This window comes from Westerdykella ornata (genome assembly GCF_010094085.1).
Source record: "Westerdykella ornata strain CBS 379.55 unplaced genomic scaffold EI97scaffold_26, whole genome shotgun sequence".
Taxonomy (NCBI): domain Eukaryota; kingdom Fungi; phylum Ascomycota; class Dothideomycetes; order Pleosporales; family Sporormiaceae; genus Westerdykella; species Westerdykella ornata.
In genome coordinates, this window is record NW_022986876.1 from 270,168 (window position 1) to 289,532 (window position 19,365).

Here is a 19,365-nt window from a genome sequence, read left to right on the forward strand (position 1 = left end):
GAAAAAGCAAGAAAATCAAACAACGCAACAAGAGCGATTCCAAACACCAAACCGCCCCCAATCTATGTGCCCCTCTCCAATATCCCCAGGCTATCCCCCTCTAACGCCTCGGAATCAGAAGCCAGATTCGCAACACCGTCCCAACCCAGTACTTCCAATCCTTCTTCCTCTTGGGCGTCTCGGGCTCCTCGCCCGCATCATGTTTCTCAATGACCCGCAAGAACACCTCGTCAAACGTACTCGGACTCACAGAGTAGAACTCCAGTCCGAGCCGTTCCTTGTGCTCCTCGAGGAGCACGAAGAGTTGCCCGACGGTGAGTTCTTCTTCCTCTTCGGCAGAATCATCTACCCCATCGACCCTCTTCTCCCTAATGTTATCCCCCAACGCAGCTAGTCGTTTCGCAGGCACATTGAAGCGCAACTGCCCATGATACGCGAACCCTTCCATCTGGGAGCCAGGCAGCGTCTCCTCGACCCATGCTTTGACCTGCTCCATCTCCTCCGACGTCGTATGCGGCGCCGACGCGCAAATGAGCTGGATGTGAAACCCGTGGCCGTGCTTCCGGCGCAGGTGCGACGTCGTGCCGATGTCGAGCATGCGGCCCGAGGCGACGACGCAGACGCGCGTGGCGAGGTGGTCTGCTTCTTCCATGGAGTGTGTCTGTCAATGGTTTTCATTAGCATCACATCACGCTTCAAGAGAAACCATCCGATAACCAAATGTACCGTAGTCGATGAACGGGGAGAGACCTACCGTCAGCAGCACACTCCTCCCCGCGACAAACCTCCTCAGCACCTCCCACATACCCCTCTTAGCCACGGGATCCATGCCCGAACTCGGCTCATCCAACAGCACAACGTCCGGATTCCCAATCAAGGCAATCGCAAGACTCAATTTCCTCTTGTTACCGCCGGACAACTTACTCGCCATGCGGTTCTCAAACCTCTCCAGCCCGACGGCGCGGATGAGTTGTTCCGCGGTCGAAGTGACGCACGACGAAGGGATCCCGCGGACACCGGCGTAGAATTCCAAGTGCTCGAGAACGCTCATCTGATCCACGGCGTCGAATTGCGGGCACACGCCCAGCCGGGCGCGAGCGGCGCGGCGGTCGCGCAAAGCGTCGACGGGCCCGATATGGATACTCGCGCCAGCTCGGGACGGCAAAATCTCGCCTCTCAGCATGCCGATGGTCGTGGACTTTCCGGCGCCGTTGGGACCGCACATAGCAAACACTTCGCCCTTGTCGATGCCGAAAGTGAGATCATCGACTACCGTCATTCTCTCGCGCGAGGGCGATTTGTACTCGCGCGATAGGTGCTGAGCGCGCAGGCCATCGTTCGAGTGTTCGACGCGGGTGATTTCATCTGCGACTTCTTTTTCGAGGGTTGTGTGGTCTTCGCCATCTTTCGCTGGAAGGGTCTTGTGGAACCATTTTGCGGTCCAGCCGTGGTCGACGATCAGTAAGATGGTGAACATGAGGAGGGATTGTCCGAGCAAGTATGCGATTGGAGCGCCATAGAGCCCGATTTCCCCTGGGTACGAGGCCATGCGTGGAGGTGTGCCGCGGCAGAGTGTGCCAAACAGATTCATCGAGATGAAAAGCGCACGCGCCAGGTTTCCGCTTGGGGCTATGAGGTTGAATGTGTAGTTGAAGATTGTCAGGGCATTGTTGACTTTGCTGGCCTCCATGTTGGATTGGATGTTCATCACACCGGTGAAGTACATGAGCAACAAAAAGGCTTGCGTCCCTGCTGCGATGGCGAACGCGGCGAGCTGGGACTTTGCGAATAGAGCGACCAAGTATGCCCACAGGAGCGATGCGAGTCCGTACAGGAACAGCACGACGAAGAGATATCCGACGTTCCACCAGTTATCCCCTGCGGCGGCCACGAGAATGATCGTCATCAGGCCGCTTGCGACGAGGACATTTAGCCAGTCAAAAGAGAGGTACGCCAGCCAGAGGGGCAACGGGCGTGCGCCGTTGGAGTACTGCAGTTCGCGGATCTTGCGAAGGCGCTCGCGGGTTGGGTAAAGGGCGAAGAAGGCGGGATAGCAGGACATGATGAGGCCGAAGTAGAAGATGAACTGGATTTGGTTGGTGGTGTCGGATGGCCATGGGTAGCTGAAGGAGCTGGGCGTTGTCAGCAAGGTTTGTCCCGGAAAGTCGATGGTGTTTTGGAGCGACTTACCGGAATGATGTTACGATTGTGGTGTTGGTTAAGAGCACATCGACTATATTCTGCATGAAGATGCCAGAATAAAGCCCTAGGAAACCCAGATTCGAATAGAAGCTGAAGACAGGTTCTTGACCGAGAAAGAACCCCCCTGGGGTCACCTTGCTGAAGTTCGCCCGAAGATACGCTTGATAATCGTCGAAACTATCAACGAGGCTGACATATTCTTGAAGTGCACCCAGGGACGACTTAGCACCTTGAAATTGATTTGGCAAGATCGTCTGAAGAGACCCCAGGTTGACCTCTGTAAAAGCATTGGTTGGACCCAGCAACAGTAATGGCTTGTAGTCTCTGTTGGTCTCCAGTGTTTCGAATTCGCTTTCGGAAATTTGCTGTGCCGCAGAACATCCAGCGTACTTCTTGTCTTTAAGCAGGAGCGATATTAAGGCCGTGGCTATGACTGGTATAAGGAATGCAAATGTGTAGGGAAGATAGTTCCGCTTCAGGACGATCGCTCGCTTCTTGAAGAGAATGACTGATTGTTGCATGAAGCCAAGGGGTTTGCCGGTCGTGAGCGGCTCATCTCGATCAACCAATGCTTTGCCCTCGTTTGATACGGCTTTGATAGGGAGATCATGTGTGAGAGTAGATTCAGATGTCTCGATCGACAGAGCTGCCTCCGTTTCCCCAGCAAGCTTCATGAACACCTCCTCAATTGTAGAACCGGTGACTTGAAAGTCTCTGATACCGCGCTTCTCCAGCTCCTTGATAATTTGAGTCATCCGAGTGCTTTCTGAGACGGTAAAGATTGTCTGGTCGAACAGGCTCTCCTTTGGCGCTCCTACGAACAGATCCTCAACATCAGGCAGCTCGCTATAACCCGCGCCGTGGAGGAAGTGAAACCGATATCCGCTGCCCAGCTTCGTCTTCAGCTGGGAGACGGAGCCTTCAGCCTTCACAGAGCCTTTCGTCATGATGACCATATGATCAGCGAGGAATTCGGCTTCGTCAAGGAAGTGTGTAGTGAGTATAATGGTTCTCGTACCGCGTGCGGCAAGCAGGATGTCCCATATCTTCCGCCTGGAGACCGGATCCAGACCTCCAGAGACCTCGTCCACACAGCACACTCGACTGCCTCCTGTCAACATCATCACGAGCTGTAGTTTCCGCTTCTGGCCACCCGAGAGTGTGTATGAGTAAGCCTTCTTCTTCCGGGACAGGTCGCACTCGTATATCAGTTGATCCAGCTCGCTCTCCACAGAAGGGTTGATAGTAGTCGACTTGATACGGTTGAAGATCTGGGCGTGCTGGGCTACAGTGAGATGGTCCCAGAGTACATTCCGTTGGGGACATATGCCGATGCCACCACAACCGTTGACACATATGGAGCCAGATGTCACGTCCCCAATTCCAGCAATCGCATTCAATGTTGTGCTCTTCCCGCAGCCGTTAGCCCCTACAAGCAAGACGATTTGTCCTTTGACGGGCGCCAGGGATACATCGTTCACAGCTTTGATGACCGGCTTCTTGACTCCAAAGAAGGGGGCAATGTAGCGGAAGAACCAGTTAGGCTGATAGTGCCTGGTGAAGTGCGATAGCACGACTGGGTCTGCGTCATCATCGTATGTTACCCTCCTCCCGCGAGAATCGGTATAGAACATCGCACGCTCAACGAAGGCGGCGAGGACCGGATACGCGAATATCTGAACCAGCATGAAAATCCAGAATACCAAGCCTGGTAGTCTCCATGTCGCGCCCGGTGCCGCCTGGACTAAGTTGGGGGAGATCTGTTTATTTTCGTAGCGTGCCAACCAGATCATGTGGAATACGAACGTCATGGGTGTGAAGAGGAGGCTTAGGATAGCGACGGCGCCTGTGGATAACGTTTTTGCCGGTATCTGCGCCGCAACTCCGAGAACGAGTGCCACAACCGTGACTGTAATTCCGCTCAGTTGTGCGCGTCGGAATATGGAGGCACCAAGGATGGAGAAGGAGTTGAGCGAGAGCCCCGTCAGAAGGAAGAATATTATCAATATCCCCGGCGATGTCTTTGGGAACACTCCAACCTTCGCCAGGATGGCCATGAGAATCCAGGACGGGAAGTATACCTGTCCGTAGGCATTAGTTTCGTCTGACGCTGTGAAGCATAGCCACTTACGATCGTAAAGGCGATCCAGTGACCGAGCAGCCGTGCAGCTTGGGGCTGCCATCGAGCGGCATTCGGCATCATAGATTCAAGTAGCTCAGCCATGCCCAGTTCTCTTTCTTTCGCGACAAGACCAACAAGCTGGTAACTGAGGCCAATGAACCCAATGTACCACACCACTGCGATATACTTGGCGTTTGCGTTTTGGATAGATGTAACGAGTGAGTCATCCCATTCATCTTGCGTCTTGGACGTATAAGGTTGCGCCTTGATCGTGTTCGGAAGTGGTTTTGATCCCGCCCCAGAGCTGATGTATGCAATGGCTGCATCAATGGCGTGCTGCAACGGCAAGGGGAAGATCTCCGCGTCATTGTTATTATTCTCAACATTGATCTTGTATCCGAAGGTCCCGTCTACACGAATTGTATAGTTCCACAGACCGCCCTCGGTAGGGGATGAGTGAAACTCGGCAGCCGCATAACATTTCGTTACTCCTTGGAGGGAGCTTCGACATGTTGTGAGGAGGTCGTTGGGGTCCGTCAGAATCTCAACCTTGTTCTCGCTACCCTGTCGCGCCGTCGCGGCCACTTGCTCGATGACTTTGTCGATGTCGCCTCCTCGTGGTCCATAGTTGCATAGCACGAGGGTTCTGCGGTTCCCGGGAGCTTGACTGATGGCCTCTGGCAGTGACCGGATGGTAGCAGGATTTCCAATTCCATATACCTCCTTAGGCCAGTACACGCGGATAATGAAGGCGATATAGACGATAAATATGGTCGGGAATGTCCCCGAACGAATGATCGTGAAGGTTCGGCGCTTCGGATTAAGGAGCAGAAGAAGGTCTTTCCATGCAAGCGTCCATATCTGGCGTAGAAACAAAGACGATTTCATGAGCGTCCTCGGCCCCCACATTCGGCAAAGTTATCTCTAGTTGTTGAAGGCGCTTCGTGAAAAGACAAGAAGAACAAGATCGCAAGTTAGAAGTATGCACAGTATTAAGCAATGACTAAATGCAGTGAAATGGACAATCAAGTATGAGATATAAGAGAGTGAAGGGTGGATAGGGGCTTGGACATGGTCTGGTGCAGCCACGGAGTGAATGAGGCTGTGAGGACAAGGTAATGAAAAGCCTAGTATTCTGCCTTATAGCGCTCGTATCCGCCGCCATAAGGGGTAATCAGTACGAGCGGAATGAACACGTGACTTCCGCGCTGATTCCAGACATCTCAGCGAGCTCGCTTGTCCGGAATTTCCTCCCTTTTCATGCTGTTGGGCTGTTTTCCGGTGAGCGGAAGACGAGATGGCTTGGCCCAGCTGTACAGCCTTGCTCAGGATGATCCGACACTTGAACAATCAATTCAATCCGTGGGCCGAACTATGATACCCAGAGAATGGAATGTCATTTTGAACAGAAGAAAGGAGTATCAATTTGAACAAAGGGAGGAGATGGAAAATCTTGTGTATCGCAGTAAAGACATGGGAGGATCATCGGCTGGGGCCATCCTCCTCCAGGACGCTATTCCTTATTCGTCACTAGTCGCGGATCGGGAAAGCTTAGCCCAACCCCACGCTCAACATCCCTCACCACCCACACGCGCATCAACTACTCAGCCTCTTTTTTTCTGGGCCGACCTCGACTTGTAGAACACGTCATCCCCAATGGCTCAGCGACACCCAAAGATTCTTTCCCCTTGACCGGTTCCCTCTCCCAATGTCACAACCCACACCATTCGCCCAGGAGCTTCTGGAGCGAGCCCTTCCGCCGGACGTAGCCGCCCAATGCCACGAAGAGCGAGTCGTGAAGAGGCCATTGTACCTGCGCCCAACGTCCCCGGAGCCCTCGGCACGCGCGCTGCGCCGGCGAGCTCTAAACGAGAAGAAAGAGAAGGCCAAGAAGCGCAAGGCGTTGAAGCCGCGCCCGCTATCCGCTGCGAAGAAGCGATCCTTGGGTCTCCTTGAAATCCCAAAGGAACAGATCAAATGGAGTATATACTTGCCGCTACATAACCTGTGGTTAGGCTATATGAGGGATATCCTTGGTGTAGGAGATGGGAGAGCTGCGTATGTGAACCCGGCCAGCGCAGGACCGATACTTGTCAGTGCAGATATGCATGGCGCACTTCTGGAGGTAGTGCGCAGTCGCTGTGTCAGTAGGGTGGGGTTGAAGGGAATAGTGGTGAGGGATTCGCAATTCGCTTTCGAGATCGTCACGGAGGGAAGTGCGTTGAAATGTGAGTGCGCCTTGAGGAGCTCTCCGGTACCGGCCAGGCTAACTTCAGGCAGTGATACCCAAAGAGCATACCATGTTCCGATTTGAGATTCCAGTCCCGTCTGCCGAAGGATCTGAGCCACTGAAGCCTCTCGTGTTTGAAATTCTCGGCCAGCACTTTCAGCATCGGGCGCCAGACCGAGCGAATAGGAAGTACAAGATGCATTACATGCCGGATCTTTGAGGCATACTAATGCGTAATGCTGGGCGCTGCCCCCTTCCGGCGCTCCGGGTCGTACTGCAGACGAAATGAGGGATGTTCGTGTTTGGCCGTCTGCGATCCAGCTGCGTTGATTTGAGTACACCCACCCTAGCCGAAACATGCTTCCCCCTTCAAATCCAGACAAAGCCAGAGATCGGCGGTCAATAACGAAGAGCAATGAGGCAGTTAGCGAAACCCCCCCCCAGGTTTATGAACCGGAATATGCCTCTCGAGTCACTTTCAAGTGGAAGACCTGGGATAACCTCGGGCAAAGAGGAAGTTTGGAAGAATCCGTACATTTCCATTCGCGACTGGTTCGCCACGTACCTGGAGGCGAATTTAACCGTCAACGCGGGCAGACCGTGAGATTGGACTGTAGGTATCAGATAGGGGGAGAATCCTGAAGGGGCTTGTATGTGCCACTCGGCAAGGCAAACGCCATGGGAATACCCTTGGGCGCATTATGTGGTCGAAGATTCGGCGCTCCACTGCACCGTACGAATGGCATGATACCCGTGTCCGACTTTTGCCCGAGTATGTGTGGCACTCATATTACGAGACAAGAAATGATCTAGCGATCATTCCAGGGATGATGAGATGACCTCGGAAGACTTGCATGTGAGTGTATATTATGTATTCTTGATTGCCTCAGATGCCAATTTCCGTGCCGTTTCCACCATGCTCGTGTGCCTATCCTTTCAGTGACACCTAACGCGCGCGCTCAGATAAGTCACCAAACCAGCACCTATACCGCAGAAGCTATATCATCGTTACGCTCGAATCAAGAGCGTGAGCCCGGCTGCGGCCTCCAATCAGCCATCTTTCGGCCTTGTCCGGGCTCAGCTAATCCGCCTCGTCACTGTCGTATCCCTCGTCATCCATCGTCCCAGCCTCCATCTCCTCGACCCTGTCAATCCCGACCTTCTCCGCCATCTCCAGCCCCTCCAGATGCCTATTCATGAGCCTAAACTTCGGCGTCTTCCTGCCCGCCAGGAGCTCGTTTGGGAGCACCTTGTAGAAGCTGCAATACGTCTCCTTGACCTCGTCCAGAATATGCATACCTCCCGGCAGGGTGATGACCGTGACAGACATCTTCAGACCCGGGTAGCATTCCTTGAGCGCAGCCTCCTCAACAAGGAATGTGTACTCTGAAGAGCTGGGAGCGTCGTACGGCGACTTTTTGCCTCGGGGAAGATCGTACTCGTGGTAGGTGGGCTGCGCGTAGGGCTTGCACACCAGCTTGCCCATCGGTTGCAGGTTAAGGTGCTCCATCACTCCGTCCCACGATTGTCGATGAAGCATGTAGTCAATTTCCTCGTTCTTCGTCGGAGACACAATCTTCACTACTTCCAGATACAGGTGCGACTCAGTCTTGACAGGTTTGACCGCATCGACATCGTGGTCACTTTCTGTATCGACTAGATCGCGTAGCGCCTCGTTGCCGTATACGAGGCACCCCGCGCGGAAGATGATTTCCGCCTCAATAACCCGCATGCCGACGCCCCGAACGTCCCAGACTGCTCGCTCGCTATCCGTCGTCCAACCTGCGTCCGTCACGTTTGCGCCGGCATGATAGCCACCAAGCATGGTGCTAGCGGCTACATTGAAGGCGCCTGGCAGCGCAGTGGCGGCAGCATAGCATTGCGGAAGTTCGGTCTCGGCTTTGTCACAAAGGGCGCGGGCAGCGAGGATCTGAGAGCGGTACTCGTCGCATACTGAGTGAAGGAGGAGGTAGTTGTAGAAAGCTCGAAGGACTCGGCAAGCCGTCGCGACACCTTTGGCTTCGTAGCCGAAGGTGATGGGGTATATGGATGAACTTCATCTCGTTAGTGCTGCCCTTCTTTTTCCTTGTGCTTGATGAATAAGAGGAACGGGACTCACAGAAAAGCTTCGGCAACTCCTACGAAATCCACCACCCACTTATTGCTGTCCCCTCTATCCCACGATACCTGATGTATGGCTCTCGCCCTTGCGATCTCCTCCGCAGCCATTTGCTTCATCTCTACCTGAGACAATCCGCCGAACTGCCTCGGCTCGCAATTGACTCCGCCAAAGATCATCCACTTGTTGAAGACTTTGGAGTACATCTCATGCATCCTCTTCTTGGCCATGAATTGGTGAATAGCCAGCTCGATGCGCTCCACAAACGGCTTATCTTCGTCGTACATAGCTGCATCCTCAGCGGCTTCAGCAGGCGAAAGCGGCCCCTCTGCATACGTCGGCTCAAAACCAGTAGGCAGCATCATCTTCTTCGTCATACCATCCGGTAGCACCTTCTTCGTCTGCGGGATCAATCGAAGCGGATAAGCAATTCGGCGTCTGGACCTCGGATCATACGCAATCTCCCCATCATCTACAAACTCCTCCGCGTTCTTCTCTCCCCCATCCTTCCCGCCATCAGCATTCTTTTTCCCGGCCATGAACTTATCATGCGCTTTCCGCGTCTCGCTCTCGCTCATCTTGAAGTCTTCATCTAGCAGACATTTCCCCTCCAGCGGAACCTTGCGCCAGACCCTCTTGCCATCGTCGCTGACTTCGAGGAAGTTGCTGCGGCGGAGGGCCACGGGGACGACTTTCTTGGGGAATTTCCGCATCTTCTTGAAGCCGCAGATGCGGCCCAGGCTGACGGGTAGGTTCTCGCGGCCGCCGCAGCATTGGAGGAGGAATTTGTCGGTGCGGAGGTTGGCGTCGGAGAAGTAATATTCGACCTACGAACGTTGTTAGAAGATTATCCTTCTATGAGGATTGTACCGCATTGTTCATGTAACGGGGATGAGACTGCCGTCGTGAAACATGCACTCACCTGTTTCCTGATAGCAGGTGCATCAGGGTGCTCTGGCTCCTCCGTTTTATTCCTGGAAGCTGTACTATCATTCACTGAGGTGGGCTCGGAAGCTGCCTCGGGAATCACGGTCTGCTGTTCAGAACTGGCCGCCATTGTGAGGGGTGGCGATGATGCTAAGGCTGACAGATGTGGAAAAGGTGGTGGAAGAAGGAAGGGTAAAATCAAACCATTATATATCAGGAGCAAACACTCTTGCGGTGAAGTTGGTCCAGGGCAATGACGCCGAGTGGGAATACGCGTGAAGCGGTGTCGCGCAAACACGCGGTCATGTGATGGACTGAGTTACTCATTTTGCGATTGTGAATATGTGGAGCATAACTAATAAACAGTACGGTGAGCAAAACTTCTTATGAAAGGCATATAGCTTGTTGAATGTGTGCATTCAGTACTTCAGATATTGAGCCCTCGACCTGTCACAATATAATGCCAAAAACGGACTAGCACCATGTGCGCGAGTCAGTGTGCATCAACAGGGGTCATCATCCTATTAACTCCAACGTCCCGCCCACATTCCATCTGCGCTTATAAACACTCCCTCGTTTCCTTCGGCGTTGGCGGTTTTTTCCATTTACTAAAGTCCCCCGTCTTTCGTTTGTCTGCTCTGTGAACATACCTTATAGATATGAGTACGAAACCCTTCGACCCCTCCTCTCTCCAGGCATTTGGTCACGCCGCCGCCGGCCAGTAAGTCCCCATCACCTCCCCAATCCTTCTATCTCGTTCACTCACACCTCCTCAGCGATGGCGTAATGTCCGACGCCAGCGGCGCCATCCTCGTCAAACCCTGCACCCAAGCCGAAGTCGACTTCTACCAAACCGTCGCTCAATCGCATCCGAACCTCCAACCCCATCTGCCAACTTTCCTAGGCACGCTCGCTCTCGCTGCCGACGACGCCTCCAAAGTCCCCGAGACCCCGGAATCAGGGGTCGTACAGACCGATAATGGAGTGGAGAGGTTGCATGGCAAGAAATTGGATACGGAGCTGCACATTGTGCTGGAGAATATCACGCATGGGTTCAAGAAGCCGAATGTGCTCGATTTGAAGCTGGGCGCTAGATTGTGGGATGATGATGCGAAACCGGAGAAGAGGGCCAGGTTGGACGAAATCAGTGCGTCATCTACGAGCGGGAGTTTGGGCTTCCGGATAGCGGGTATGCGGACATATGTGGGCGATAAGTGGGAGGTGGCGAGGGAGAACGAGAAGTTTGTCGAGGAAGATAAGGAGGGGTTTCATGTCTACAATAAGATGTATGGCAGGAATTTCAAGGATGCGGAAGACGTCAAGGCCGGGTTCCTCTCGTTCTTGCTACCGAGGAGCAGGAGCAGGGAGGAGCTGGAGAGGGCGAGGGAGGTGGCTACGTATTTCATCGACGAGATACGGGATATTCAGAAGGTTCTCGAGAGCAAGGAGAGTAGGATGTACTCTGCGAGTTTATTACTGGTATATGAGGGTGATATCAACGAGTACGAAAAGTCGAAAGAGAGCCTGATCAACAAGTCGGGACCCGAAGAGAAGGAAACTGAGGGCGAAGAGGAGGACGCCGACGACGAGGAAGAAGGCCCTAAGTTGGCCGTCGTCAAAATGATCGACTTTGCGCATGCAACGTTCCAGCCCGGGCAGGGACCGGACGAGAACGCTATTAGGGGGATGAGAAGCGCGATCGCGGTATTCGAGGGCGTATCGGAATCTGTGGAGAGTCTGATCTCGGAGTGTGAGTCCGGCGAACACTGACTGCAACCCACTCAAGAGCATTTACATTTGAGTATGAGATAGAAATCCAGATACCCAAGCGAGCCCTGCACGCTCAATCGTTCTCATTGACAAACTTCCCAGATGACGGAAAGTAACCTAACGGCCTCGTTTATCATTTGCATCGCAGTCAAACAATTGGTCCCCTCCTCCCTCCCTGTCTATTTTCCCCGGACTCCTATGACCTTTTATCTTACTAATTGAGAAGGTCGGGTACCACTTCGGGAAAACTACCAAGAACCAGTGCGTTAGGGGGTAACTGTCCTGGCTGCGGAACTAACACCCTGACTTTCTTCTTCGTTTCATCCACCTCGATGAGGTAAATGTAGCCTTGCACGCTGGCATCCCGTATTACCTCTTGGGGGTCCTTGGGCGAGGCAGTGGTGACAGCCAAGAGTGAGTTCTGCATGGCAGATGATGGGTTGACCTTTTCGTATATGTTCTTCGAAGCGGCATAAACGTCGTCATCGTCGTCTCCTGGTCGGAATGAGGGGTCGACGGCAGAAGCTGAATATTACATCAGTGACTTGAACATAGGCGCCATCCGCAGTGGGATACTCATCGACTCACATTCTGCCAACCGGAAAATAGTGAGGTCCCCGATGTCCGCAACAAGGGAATAAGGTGCCAATGTGTTTTCCGCATCGGTACCGAAGAAATAGTTATGAATTTGATTCTGCCGGAAGTGCTTCATGTATGCCTCGTCTCTGTCTACGCAGCCCCCCGATTTATCTAGCCGTACAACAGATATGGGATCTTCGCTGCGGTGGCCGTACTTGCGAGAAAGATCCGAGTAGAGACGCTCGGATCCTAGGACGAATATTATGTTGACTGAGATTGTCAGCAGTTTCCCTACGAAACATACACCACACGTACCCGAGAATTCGGACACTATGTGATCTATGTTCTCGTAAACTCCTCCCTTGCCATGGCTGATCGACCCTGGAGTATCAATGATGAAACCCGTATGCTTCGAAGCCTTATCCTCTTCCAATCGTGACAGGACCGCCAGCGCCATCCTCGTCACCAACGGCTTATACAGCTTTCCCTCCTCCGGATTTCCCAGGCCGTAGTGATAACCCAGTGGCATCTTGACAGGAATGGGACTTGGCCCAGAGATAGGGCTACTACCCCAGCCTTCTTCCACATCCAATATACCTGAGAAGGCCGATGCTGTTAGGCTTCCCGGCACGCTTAACATTCCCTCTCTCGGGTCGAGATTTACCACTACGGGCTGCCGTTCCATCTTGAGAGCATAACTCGTAAGGATCCGCACCAAGCTTGTCTTTCCTGAATTGTCGGGTCCAACAACTAGCACTCTCGGCCCTGCCTCATTGCTCTGCATCGCCTTGTCCCTTAGGTCCTCTAATGCAAAATGTGCATTCGCGTAGCTCATCATGGTTGTCTCCTCAGCCACATATTCCGATTCGGCCTCTCCGCCGATCTCTAAAGAGCACCCATGCCATGTGTATATTGCTCCCTTCGTCCCTTTGAAGCTGTAAGTTGTTGATGGGCCGAGCTCGGTGCCGAAGAACTCCGCGGTGCCAGTCCGCAGCCGGATGGTGAGGGTTCGTGAGAATGAGACTTCGAAGCGGTACTCGGTGTTTGCGGCGAGGTCTTGTTGACGTGTTTCGGTAGATGTGGAGGTTAAATTTGCGGGTTCTGCAGAGGCTGCGGCGAGGTTGAGACCTGGGAGTGAAGCCATATGGCCGCGATAGAACTGAAGGTCTGAAGGATTGTGGTGGTTGGGAAGTTTGTTGTGTTGGGTAGTCCTGCTGGAGTATCTATATACAGTTTACACGGCCGTGAAAGTGCGTATTGTGAAAAGGAGCAAACCTCCTTCGAACATTATGAGACTGCTCTTTATTGAAGTCAATCGCAAGGTAGGAATTCGAGCTGTCCGAAAGCAGTAGGCGGTCGATGGATTAGGCTGCTTAGTAACACAGCCCTACTAGCCGAGCCGTTGCTTGTCCCGCGCGCTAAAGCCGACCAGGTTGACGCAACCTGTTCCGGATCCCTCGACCTTGCTGTGTACAAACCACCGAATTCAAAGCATTAACGCTCGCTTTGAAAACGAGCCGGAAGACATGATAAATTTTGCCTTTAACCCATCGTAGCTCCCTAGCCATATTGCACGGTTTACCTTTCTAATCGTCTACTTTTACGCTCTTCCTAGCAACACTATCGCGGCCTCGAATCACAATGCATCCTTCTCGACCACTACCGTACCTCGAAGCCTTCCTTATATTGATATCTGGTGTTATTGCTGGCTTTTATGACGCTAATGGTGGAATGCAAGAGCCCCTTGGGGCCGACATAGATCCCAATAAGTATAAAGCAGCGTGTCCGGATTACAAACACTATGCTATGTCTCCGCAGTACGTGACTTCCCATTAATACAACAGTACACTAATTAGGATCTGCAGTCCTCCATATAGTGAGGGACCGCTTGAGCTCCCTTCTCAAAGACCCAAGAAGTACTGTCGGACTTTTGAATCGCCCTTGGTAGAAAAGGTCGTCAAGGATATGAACGAGAGGATTGTAGACCAGGACCTTGCCCGTCTGTTCGAAAATGCATTTCCGAATACACTGGACACTACCGTCCGATGGCACGTAGACGGGACCGAGAAGCCCAGACTTTTCAAAAAGAAGTGGAGCTCGGATGCCTGGAAAGGGCCACAGAGTTTCATTGTCACCGGAGACATCAATGCGGAATGGCTTCGCGACTCCACTAACCAACTCCAACAGTATCAGCGCTTGGCTAAGAAGGATAAGGCTATCCACAACCTGATACTGGGTGCCATCAACACGCAGGCTGAATATGTCATTGGATCCCCTTACTGCAACGCCTTTCAACCGCCTGCACCAAGCGGCCTTGATCCGACGTATCAGGGCGATGGGGACGTTGTCCATCCCCTCTACGAACCATCTTTTGTCTTTGAATGCAAGTACGAACTCGATTCCCTCGCCCACTTCCTCTCTCTCGCGAACCAATTCTACAACCATACAGGCTCCACCGCTTTCCTCACCCCTCGTTGGATACAGGCTTTGGAAACCGTTCTTGATGTCCTCTCTGCCCAATCTAAGCCTACCTTCAATCCCGAAACCGGCAGCTACGAACGAAATGAGTACTCCTTCCAGCGCCGGACGGACACTGGCACGGAGACTCTCAATCTGAACGGAATTGGCAACCCTTTGAATGGCGGTACTGGCCTAGTTCGCTCGGCTTTTCGCCCTTCAGATGATGCTACCATTCTTGGCTACCTGATTCCTTCCAACGCCATGATGAGCGTAGAGCTCCAACGCACAGCGACTATGCTGCACCAAGCAGGCAAAAAGAAGCTCGCCGCCAAAGTCCGCGAATGGGGAACTACTATCGAAAAGGGTGTCTGGGAACACGGTGTTGTAGATCATAAGCGGTACGGCAAAGTCTTTGCCTTCGAAGTCGATGGCTTTGGATCCCACATCCTCATGGACGACGCAAACCTCCCCTCGCTGCTTGCACTGCCGTTGCTAGGCTTCACGTCCACGGACAATGAAATTTACAAGAATACAAGGAAGATGATTCTCGAAAAGACGGGTAACCCGTATTTTCTCTCCGGAGGCGAGTTCCGTGGCATCGGCGGTCCGCATATTGGCCTTCAGCATGCATGGCCCATGGCTGTCCTTGTGCAGGCCATGACCAGTGACGACGAAGACGAGATCAAAACGTGCCTAGGACTAGTCAAAAATGCTAGCAGGAACGGCCTGATCCATGAAAGTGTGAATGTTAACTATGTGACGGACTATACGCGACCGTGGTTCGCTTGGGCGAACTCGGTGTTCGCGCAAACCGTGCTGGATATCGCGCAGAGGAAGCCAAGCGTACTGTTCGGGGAGGGAAAGGAGGCCTATGCTTTGGGGTAAAATGATGTGATGGCATTCATAAACGGAAATGGTCATAGAATGCGTACGCATACAAGCAGTATGCTTCAAAATTATTTGCGGTGCACATTGTATGCTTGAATTAGCTGCTAATACAAGACCGTCAGCTTAACTCTCAGCTAACTCTGTTAAGTCATCGTTCTATGCTGTTTCTGTAGAAAGAATGATGAAGGTTCGAGCAACGGATGCAGGTAAATATATATGGAGGAAAGGAATCGTAGTGTTATGTTTGATATACCAGAGAAGTGATTACGTCATCCGGCGGCTCGTTCATTAATTTGGCACGTGATCATATCACGGGTTCCAAACTTCCCGTCTCCTCCTCAGGCCATCAAGACATTCGATTTCCATCTGGAGATTTCTGGAAACCCCATGGTGGCACTCTTGGTGTCATTGCTGAAAAGACCAGTGACCCGCATTGAAGCGTCTCTTCATCGCTCGCACAATCTTCCTTTCCGGAACCCCTCACCAAACCGCATCCTCTATCGATCGAGAATGCTTCACTCAGCAAAACCCACTGCCGCAGAGGCTAAGGAGCAGCAAGCACAGTCCAGTAGTAGCGGAGGTCCTATAAGCACATTGAAGAAAATCTTTGCCCCAACCGGCGGTTCAACCGATCCGGGTCGTGCCATCCAATACGGCAAAGGCACTCTCGATGTTACAGACCTGGATCCTTCACCAACAGAACAATTCCACAAGTGGTTCCAGGAAGCTATCGATGCGAAGGTGTATCAGCCGGAGACCGTGACGCTATCTACCGCATCTCTACCCGACGGGAAAGTTAGCGCAAGGATCGTATTCATGAAAGAGTTGGATGATCGTGGGTTCGTGGTATATTCAAATTGGGAGACGAGCAACAAATCCAGAGATATTGAGAGTAACCCGCAGGCTGCTTTGACGTTCTGGTGGCATGAATTGGAGCGGCAGGTCCGGGTCGAAGGGCATGTAGAGCGCTTATCGGCTGCGGAGTCGCAGGTTTACTACAACACGAGGATTCGCGGGTCGAGGATCGGCGCTTGGGCGAGTCCGCAAAGTCAGGTCCTCAATTCGAGGGAGGCGCTGGAGCAGAAGGTGAAAGATGTGGAGAAGAGGTTCGAAGGGCAGGAAGAGATTCCCGTGCCGCCGTTCTGGGGTGGGCTGAGGATTTTGCCTGAGATGGTGGAGTTTTGGCAGGGCAGGCAGAGCAGGTTGCATGATCGATTCAGATATACGAAGGTTGGTGAGGAGTGGAAGATTGACAGACTGAGTCCTTGATACCATTGACTCGTTTGCTACGAAGAGGAGAGCTTCGATCTGCATATGGAAAGATTGATATAGGGATAAACTAACTTAGTAGTATAAAGTCGAGCCACCTCGTCTGACCAGTGATTCCTAGGGGTTCTATACCTACTCTTCCCCTTTACTTGACACCAGGTGTGGAATGGAATCCAGAACGACCCCAGCGTAGCTGTCCACCTTCGAGTCTGTCAGAAACGGGGTCTTACGATACTTCCCTATTGACGTTCGAGCCTTCTTTAGATATGTCAAAACATTGACCTTCGAAGACCTGGATGGGAAAGCCAAACCTCCCTCTGGACAAAGATAATCCAGCAAACGACTTCTGGGAGGGCTACAACATCCCCAACAGCAACATTCGAATCTCAAGAAGAATACAAGGTTTTATGTATATTCGAGCCGAGAGCCACTCAGAAATTGAGTTCGCGGATGGCCCATAGGATGCCAGTTGTTATAGTGCTTCTGGGCTCCTGAACATACTCGGCCTCATCACACCTTTTCTGCATGTACATGCAAGTCTGGCCTGCGCGCAGACAACAGGGTACATAAAAACCGTCTGATACATGTATTTCCTCGCTAATGGCCATCTAGCCGAGTACATAGGTACAAAGAGCGGAGTACAGGGGACGTTATATCTTCGATGACTCTGAAGTGGCGTGCCCCTAGATCCTTCGTGTACTAATGGTACCCAGAAGCAAGGAGCATTTACCGCTCATTCACACGCCACAACTACCCAATGTCAAAGGGGACGAGGGCAACATGAGAGCAAGCATCTACAGCCCTAGACGTGAATGTAACGCTACTCAGAAGGGGGCCGCCGGGTCGGAGACGGTTGGGTATGGAGAAGCGAGAACTCTAGGTTGTAACACTGAACAGGAGGGATGATGACCCAAGGCTGCGAATGTTCGATGACGAGGTCAGCACTCTGGCCTGTTCGAGCTCTACCCAAAAACGCTAGCAAATGTCACAGTGGCCTTAAGGCAGAGCGGCACCGACAAGACGTCAGAATCTCACAGCTCACCCATGTGGCAGATGACGCCTGGGGGAAAGTTGGCGCTTTGATCAACACAATCGCCGAACTAGAAAGAGAAGTCGAAAGTTGGAAGGGTGTGGCAGTGATGCGAAATACCCGGCTGAGGGAGGAGGAATCAAAGTAAGAGCAAAATCAAGGACTTCGAAGCCGCATCGTAAAAAGGCGACAGCAACCAGAGTGGGCAGAGAAAGAAGTCCGAAAACTCTCTGCAAAGTTTATATCTATGGCGTCGGAGGCCTTTGGCAACGTCATAACTTGTTGCTACCCTATGGTAAGACGTTGACTTGCTGCAGTAGCTCCTGCGATGGATCCGAAAGGAGAGCAACACGATGGCGGTGTGAAAGTAAATGATGGTGACGGTAGTTGGACGAACGCACTGGCCAAATATCGTAGGTGTACCTCAGTACTGCAGGTCCTGGCTCTTTCTCCTCCTTCAGGTCGGCTTCCTTCCATCCCATACTTACAAGGCAAGGCATACTGCGGCCCCTGCAGTTGCCTGAGATTTCCTCGGTCTACGTACGCATTGCTACTGCATACTTTATGTCTTCCTGCCTCCGTTTTAATTCCGGGTACCGACCTTCCCTTCCGGAGCGACTACTTTCTTGTATACATGGCGTCCGTCTGCTGAAACATTTCCATCACGCCATTTTGTTTTCACAACACTTACGCCCAACAGCCAACATCGCTGCATCAAAATCTCGACATTCAACATTACTACTGCACTACCTTCATACAAGTCATCAAAAATCTGTTGGAAGAATATTGATTAGCCACCATGCATGTTCGCGACTGGAACCTCGACGCCATCAGGGAGGCTGCGCAGGCTTCATTTCCAGCGAAATTCGGGTTGGTAGAATCTTACCGCCATGGATTGAGCTTCCATTCTCTCCCGCCACATGTCCGCCGCGAACCCTCCTTGGGTGTACTCAGAGGAATGTTCATCGGAACAGTTTCAAACGGGTATGAGCCACTCTACGCAACCTTGTCCGACCCACCAACGATTGCACCACCTCCTCTGGTTCTTATGGCAGGAAATGAATACCGGGAGATACAACCCTCCGATGTTGAGACTTGGGGCTTTATAGACCCCTTCTCATTCGTCGTGGACACCTACAGAGACGAATGCACTAACGGCCACTCTGAACTTTACTCAACTGGGCCTTACCGTCTCACTGGAAAAGCCCGCACAATCCTCAACGCTCTTGTCATCTTCTACTTTGTAGCCGAAGGTCATCTCCCAGGATTCAGGGAAATTCAAGAAAGTGAAGAAAAGAACTGGAAGAATGATTTCTGGAAGGCTTGTGATGCTGTAGTATACGGCCTTGAGCAGGAGGAGGAGCAGGAAGAGGAAGAGGAGGAGGAGGAGGAGGAGGAGGAGGAGGAGGAGGAGGAGATGGAGCAGGATAATCCCAGCACCAACGATGATAATTTCAACAACGTTCTAGTCGAAATGCATTCCAACGGCCTTCCGTAGATGGGCATGAGTTAAAATTGTCGAGGGATGTTGAGTTTATCATGGGTACTAGTCCGCAGACACAGCCGACAGAAAGCATGAGGAAGGTTTACACTTTGGTATCGGGAGAGGGGGATATGACTAGAACGTACTAAGATACTCGAGACTACAACGTTATCGATTATTTTTATAGAGGCAATGACAGTTTGGTCTTGTTTCTCTTGGCAATTGATTATTTCTTTGCAAGGCTCTATGTTTTCTGTACCCATGGCCGTTTTAATTCGTCGTTCTG

General features: G+C 52.3%; 8 protein-coding genes across 8 annotated transcripts; 5 read left to right on the forward strand and 3 right to left on the reverse strand.

Annotated features, from left to right (window-relative positions):
- Positions 1-100: 100 nt before the first annotated feature.
- On the reverse strand, positions 101-5,212 carry EI97DRAFT_383491 (putative ABC transporter; the record flags this gene model as incomplete). The annotated part of the gene is made up of 4 exons (XM_033795914.1): positions 101-661; positions 755-2,132; positions 2,191-4,283; positions 4,334-5,212. 4 exons carry the CDS (start codon positions 5,210-5,212, stop codon positions 101-103), a joined length of 4,911 nt encoding a protein of 1,636 aa, XP_033651130.1.
- Positions 5,213-6,032: 820 nt separating this feature from the next.
- EI97DRAFT_383501 (ribonuclease-like protein P complex subunit Pop4) lies at positions 6,033-6,774 on the forward strand (the record flags this gene model as incomplete). The annotated part of the gene is made up of 2 exons (XM_033795916.1): positions 6,033-6,552; positions 6,605-6,774. The coding sequence occupies 2 exons, from the start codon at positions 6,033-6,035 to the stop codon at positions 6,772-6,774; spliced, it is 690 nt and encodes a 229-aa protein (XP_033651131.1).
- An 861-nt stretch (positions 6,775-7,635) lies between these two features.
- Positions 7,636-10,011, reverse strand: EI97DRAFT_480612 (uncharacterized protein; the record flags this gene model as incomplete). Its single annotated transcript, XM_033802027.1, has 5 exons — positions 9,596-10,011; positions 9,217-9,500; positions 8,674-9,117; positions 8,027-8,608; positions 7,636-7,948 (listed from the first exon to the last, which is right to left on the reverse strand). Exons 1-5 carry the CDS (start codon positions 9,728-9,730, stop codon positions 7,636-7,638), a joined length of 1,758 nt encoding a protein of 585 aa, XP_033651132.1. The 5' UTR covers positions 9,731-10,011.
- A 152-nt stretch (positions 10,012-10,163) lies between these two features.
- Positions 10,164-11,457, forward strand: EI97DRAFT_424237 (SAICAR synthase-like protein). Its single transcript, XM_033797133.1, has 2 exons — positions 10,164-10,321; positions 10,377-11,457. Exons 1-2 carry the CDS (start codon positions 10,260-10,262, stop codon positions 11,368-11,370), a joined length of 1,056 nt encoding a protein of 351 aa, XP_033651133.1. The 5' UTR covers positions 10,164-10,259; the 3' UTR covers positions 11,371-11,457.
- Positions 11,458-11,492: 35 nt separating this feature from the next.
- EI97DRAFT_154990 (Clp1-domain-containing protein) lies at positions 11,493-13,265 on the reverse strand. Its single transcript, XM_033793283.1, has 2 exons — positions 11,959-13,265; positions 11,493-11,895 (listed from the first exon to the last, which is right to left on the reverse strand). The coding sequence occupies exons 1-2, from the start codon at positions 13,091-13,093 to the stop codon at positions 11,585-11,587; spliced, it is 1,446 nt and encodes a 481-aa protein (XP_033651134.1). The 5' UTR covers positions 13,094-13,265; the 3' UTR covers positions 11,493-11,584.
- A 415-nt stretch (positions 13,266-13,680) lies between these two features.
- Positions 13,681-15,294, forward strand: EI97DRAFT_383283 (uncharacterized protein; the record flags this gene model as incomplete). Its single annotated transcript, XM_033795904.1, has 2 exons — positions 13,681-13,766; positions 13,815-15,294. The coding sequence occupies 2 exons, from the start codon at positions 13,681-13,683 to the stop codon at positions 15,292-15,294; spliced, it is 1,566 nt and encodes a 521-aa protein (XP_033651135.1).
- A 181-nt stretch (positions 15,295-15,475) lies between these two features.
- EI97DRAFT_495972 (pyridoxamine 5'-phosphate oxidase) lies at positions 15,476-17,028 on the forward strand (the record flags this gene model as incomplete). Its single annotated transcript, XM_033802462.1, has 2 exons — positions 15,476-15,503; positions 15,821-17,028. 2 exons carry the CDS (start codon positions 15,476-15,478, stop codon positions 16,564-16,566), a joined length of 774 nt encoding a protein of 257 aa, XP_033651136.1. The 3' UTR covers positions 16,567-17,028.
- A 1,218-nt stretch (positions 17,029-18,246) lies between these two features.
- Positions 18,247-19,298, forward strand: EI97DRAFT_480620 (uncharacterized protein). Its single transcript, XM_033802028.1, has one exon. It carries the CDS (start codon positions 18,396-18,398, stop codon positions 19,092-19,094), a length of 699 nt encoding a protein of 232 aa, XP_033651137.1. The 5' UTR covers positions 18,247-18,395; the 3' UTR covers positions 19,095-19,298.
- Positions 19,299-19,365: the final 67 nt, after the last annotated feature.

Excerpts from the sequence above, each read along its gene's own strand:
- EI97DRAFT_424237 (XM_033797133.1), top strand. The coding sequence starts at position 10,260 with ATGAGTACGAAACCCTTCGACCCCTCCTCTCTCCAGGCATTTGGTCAC. Across the intron at positions 10,322-10,376 it reads GGTCACGCCGCCGCCGGCCA|CGATGGCGTAATGTCCGACG; the intron begins GTAAGTCCCCAT and ends ACACCTCCTCAG.
- EI97DRAFT_154990 (XM_033793283.1), bottom strand. The coding sequence starts at position 13,093 with ATGGCTTCACTCCCAGGTCTCAACCTCGCCGCAGCCTCTGCAGAACCC. Across the intron at positions 11,896-11,958 it reads TATTTTCCGGTTGGCAGAAT|CTTCTGCCGTCGACCCCTCA; the intron begins GTGAGTCGATGA and ends TGTAATATTCAG.
- EI97DRAFT_480620 (XM_033802028.1), top strand. The coding sequence starts at position 18,396 with ATGCATGTTCGCGACTGGAACCTCGACGCCATCAGGGAGGCTGCGCAG.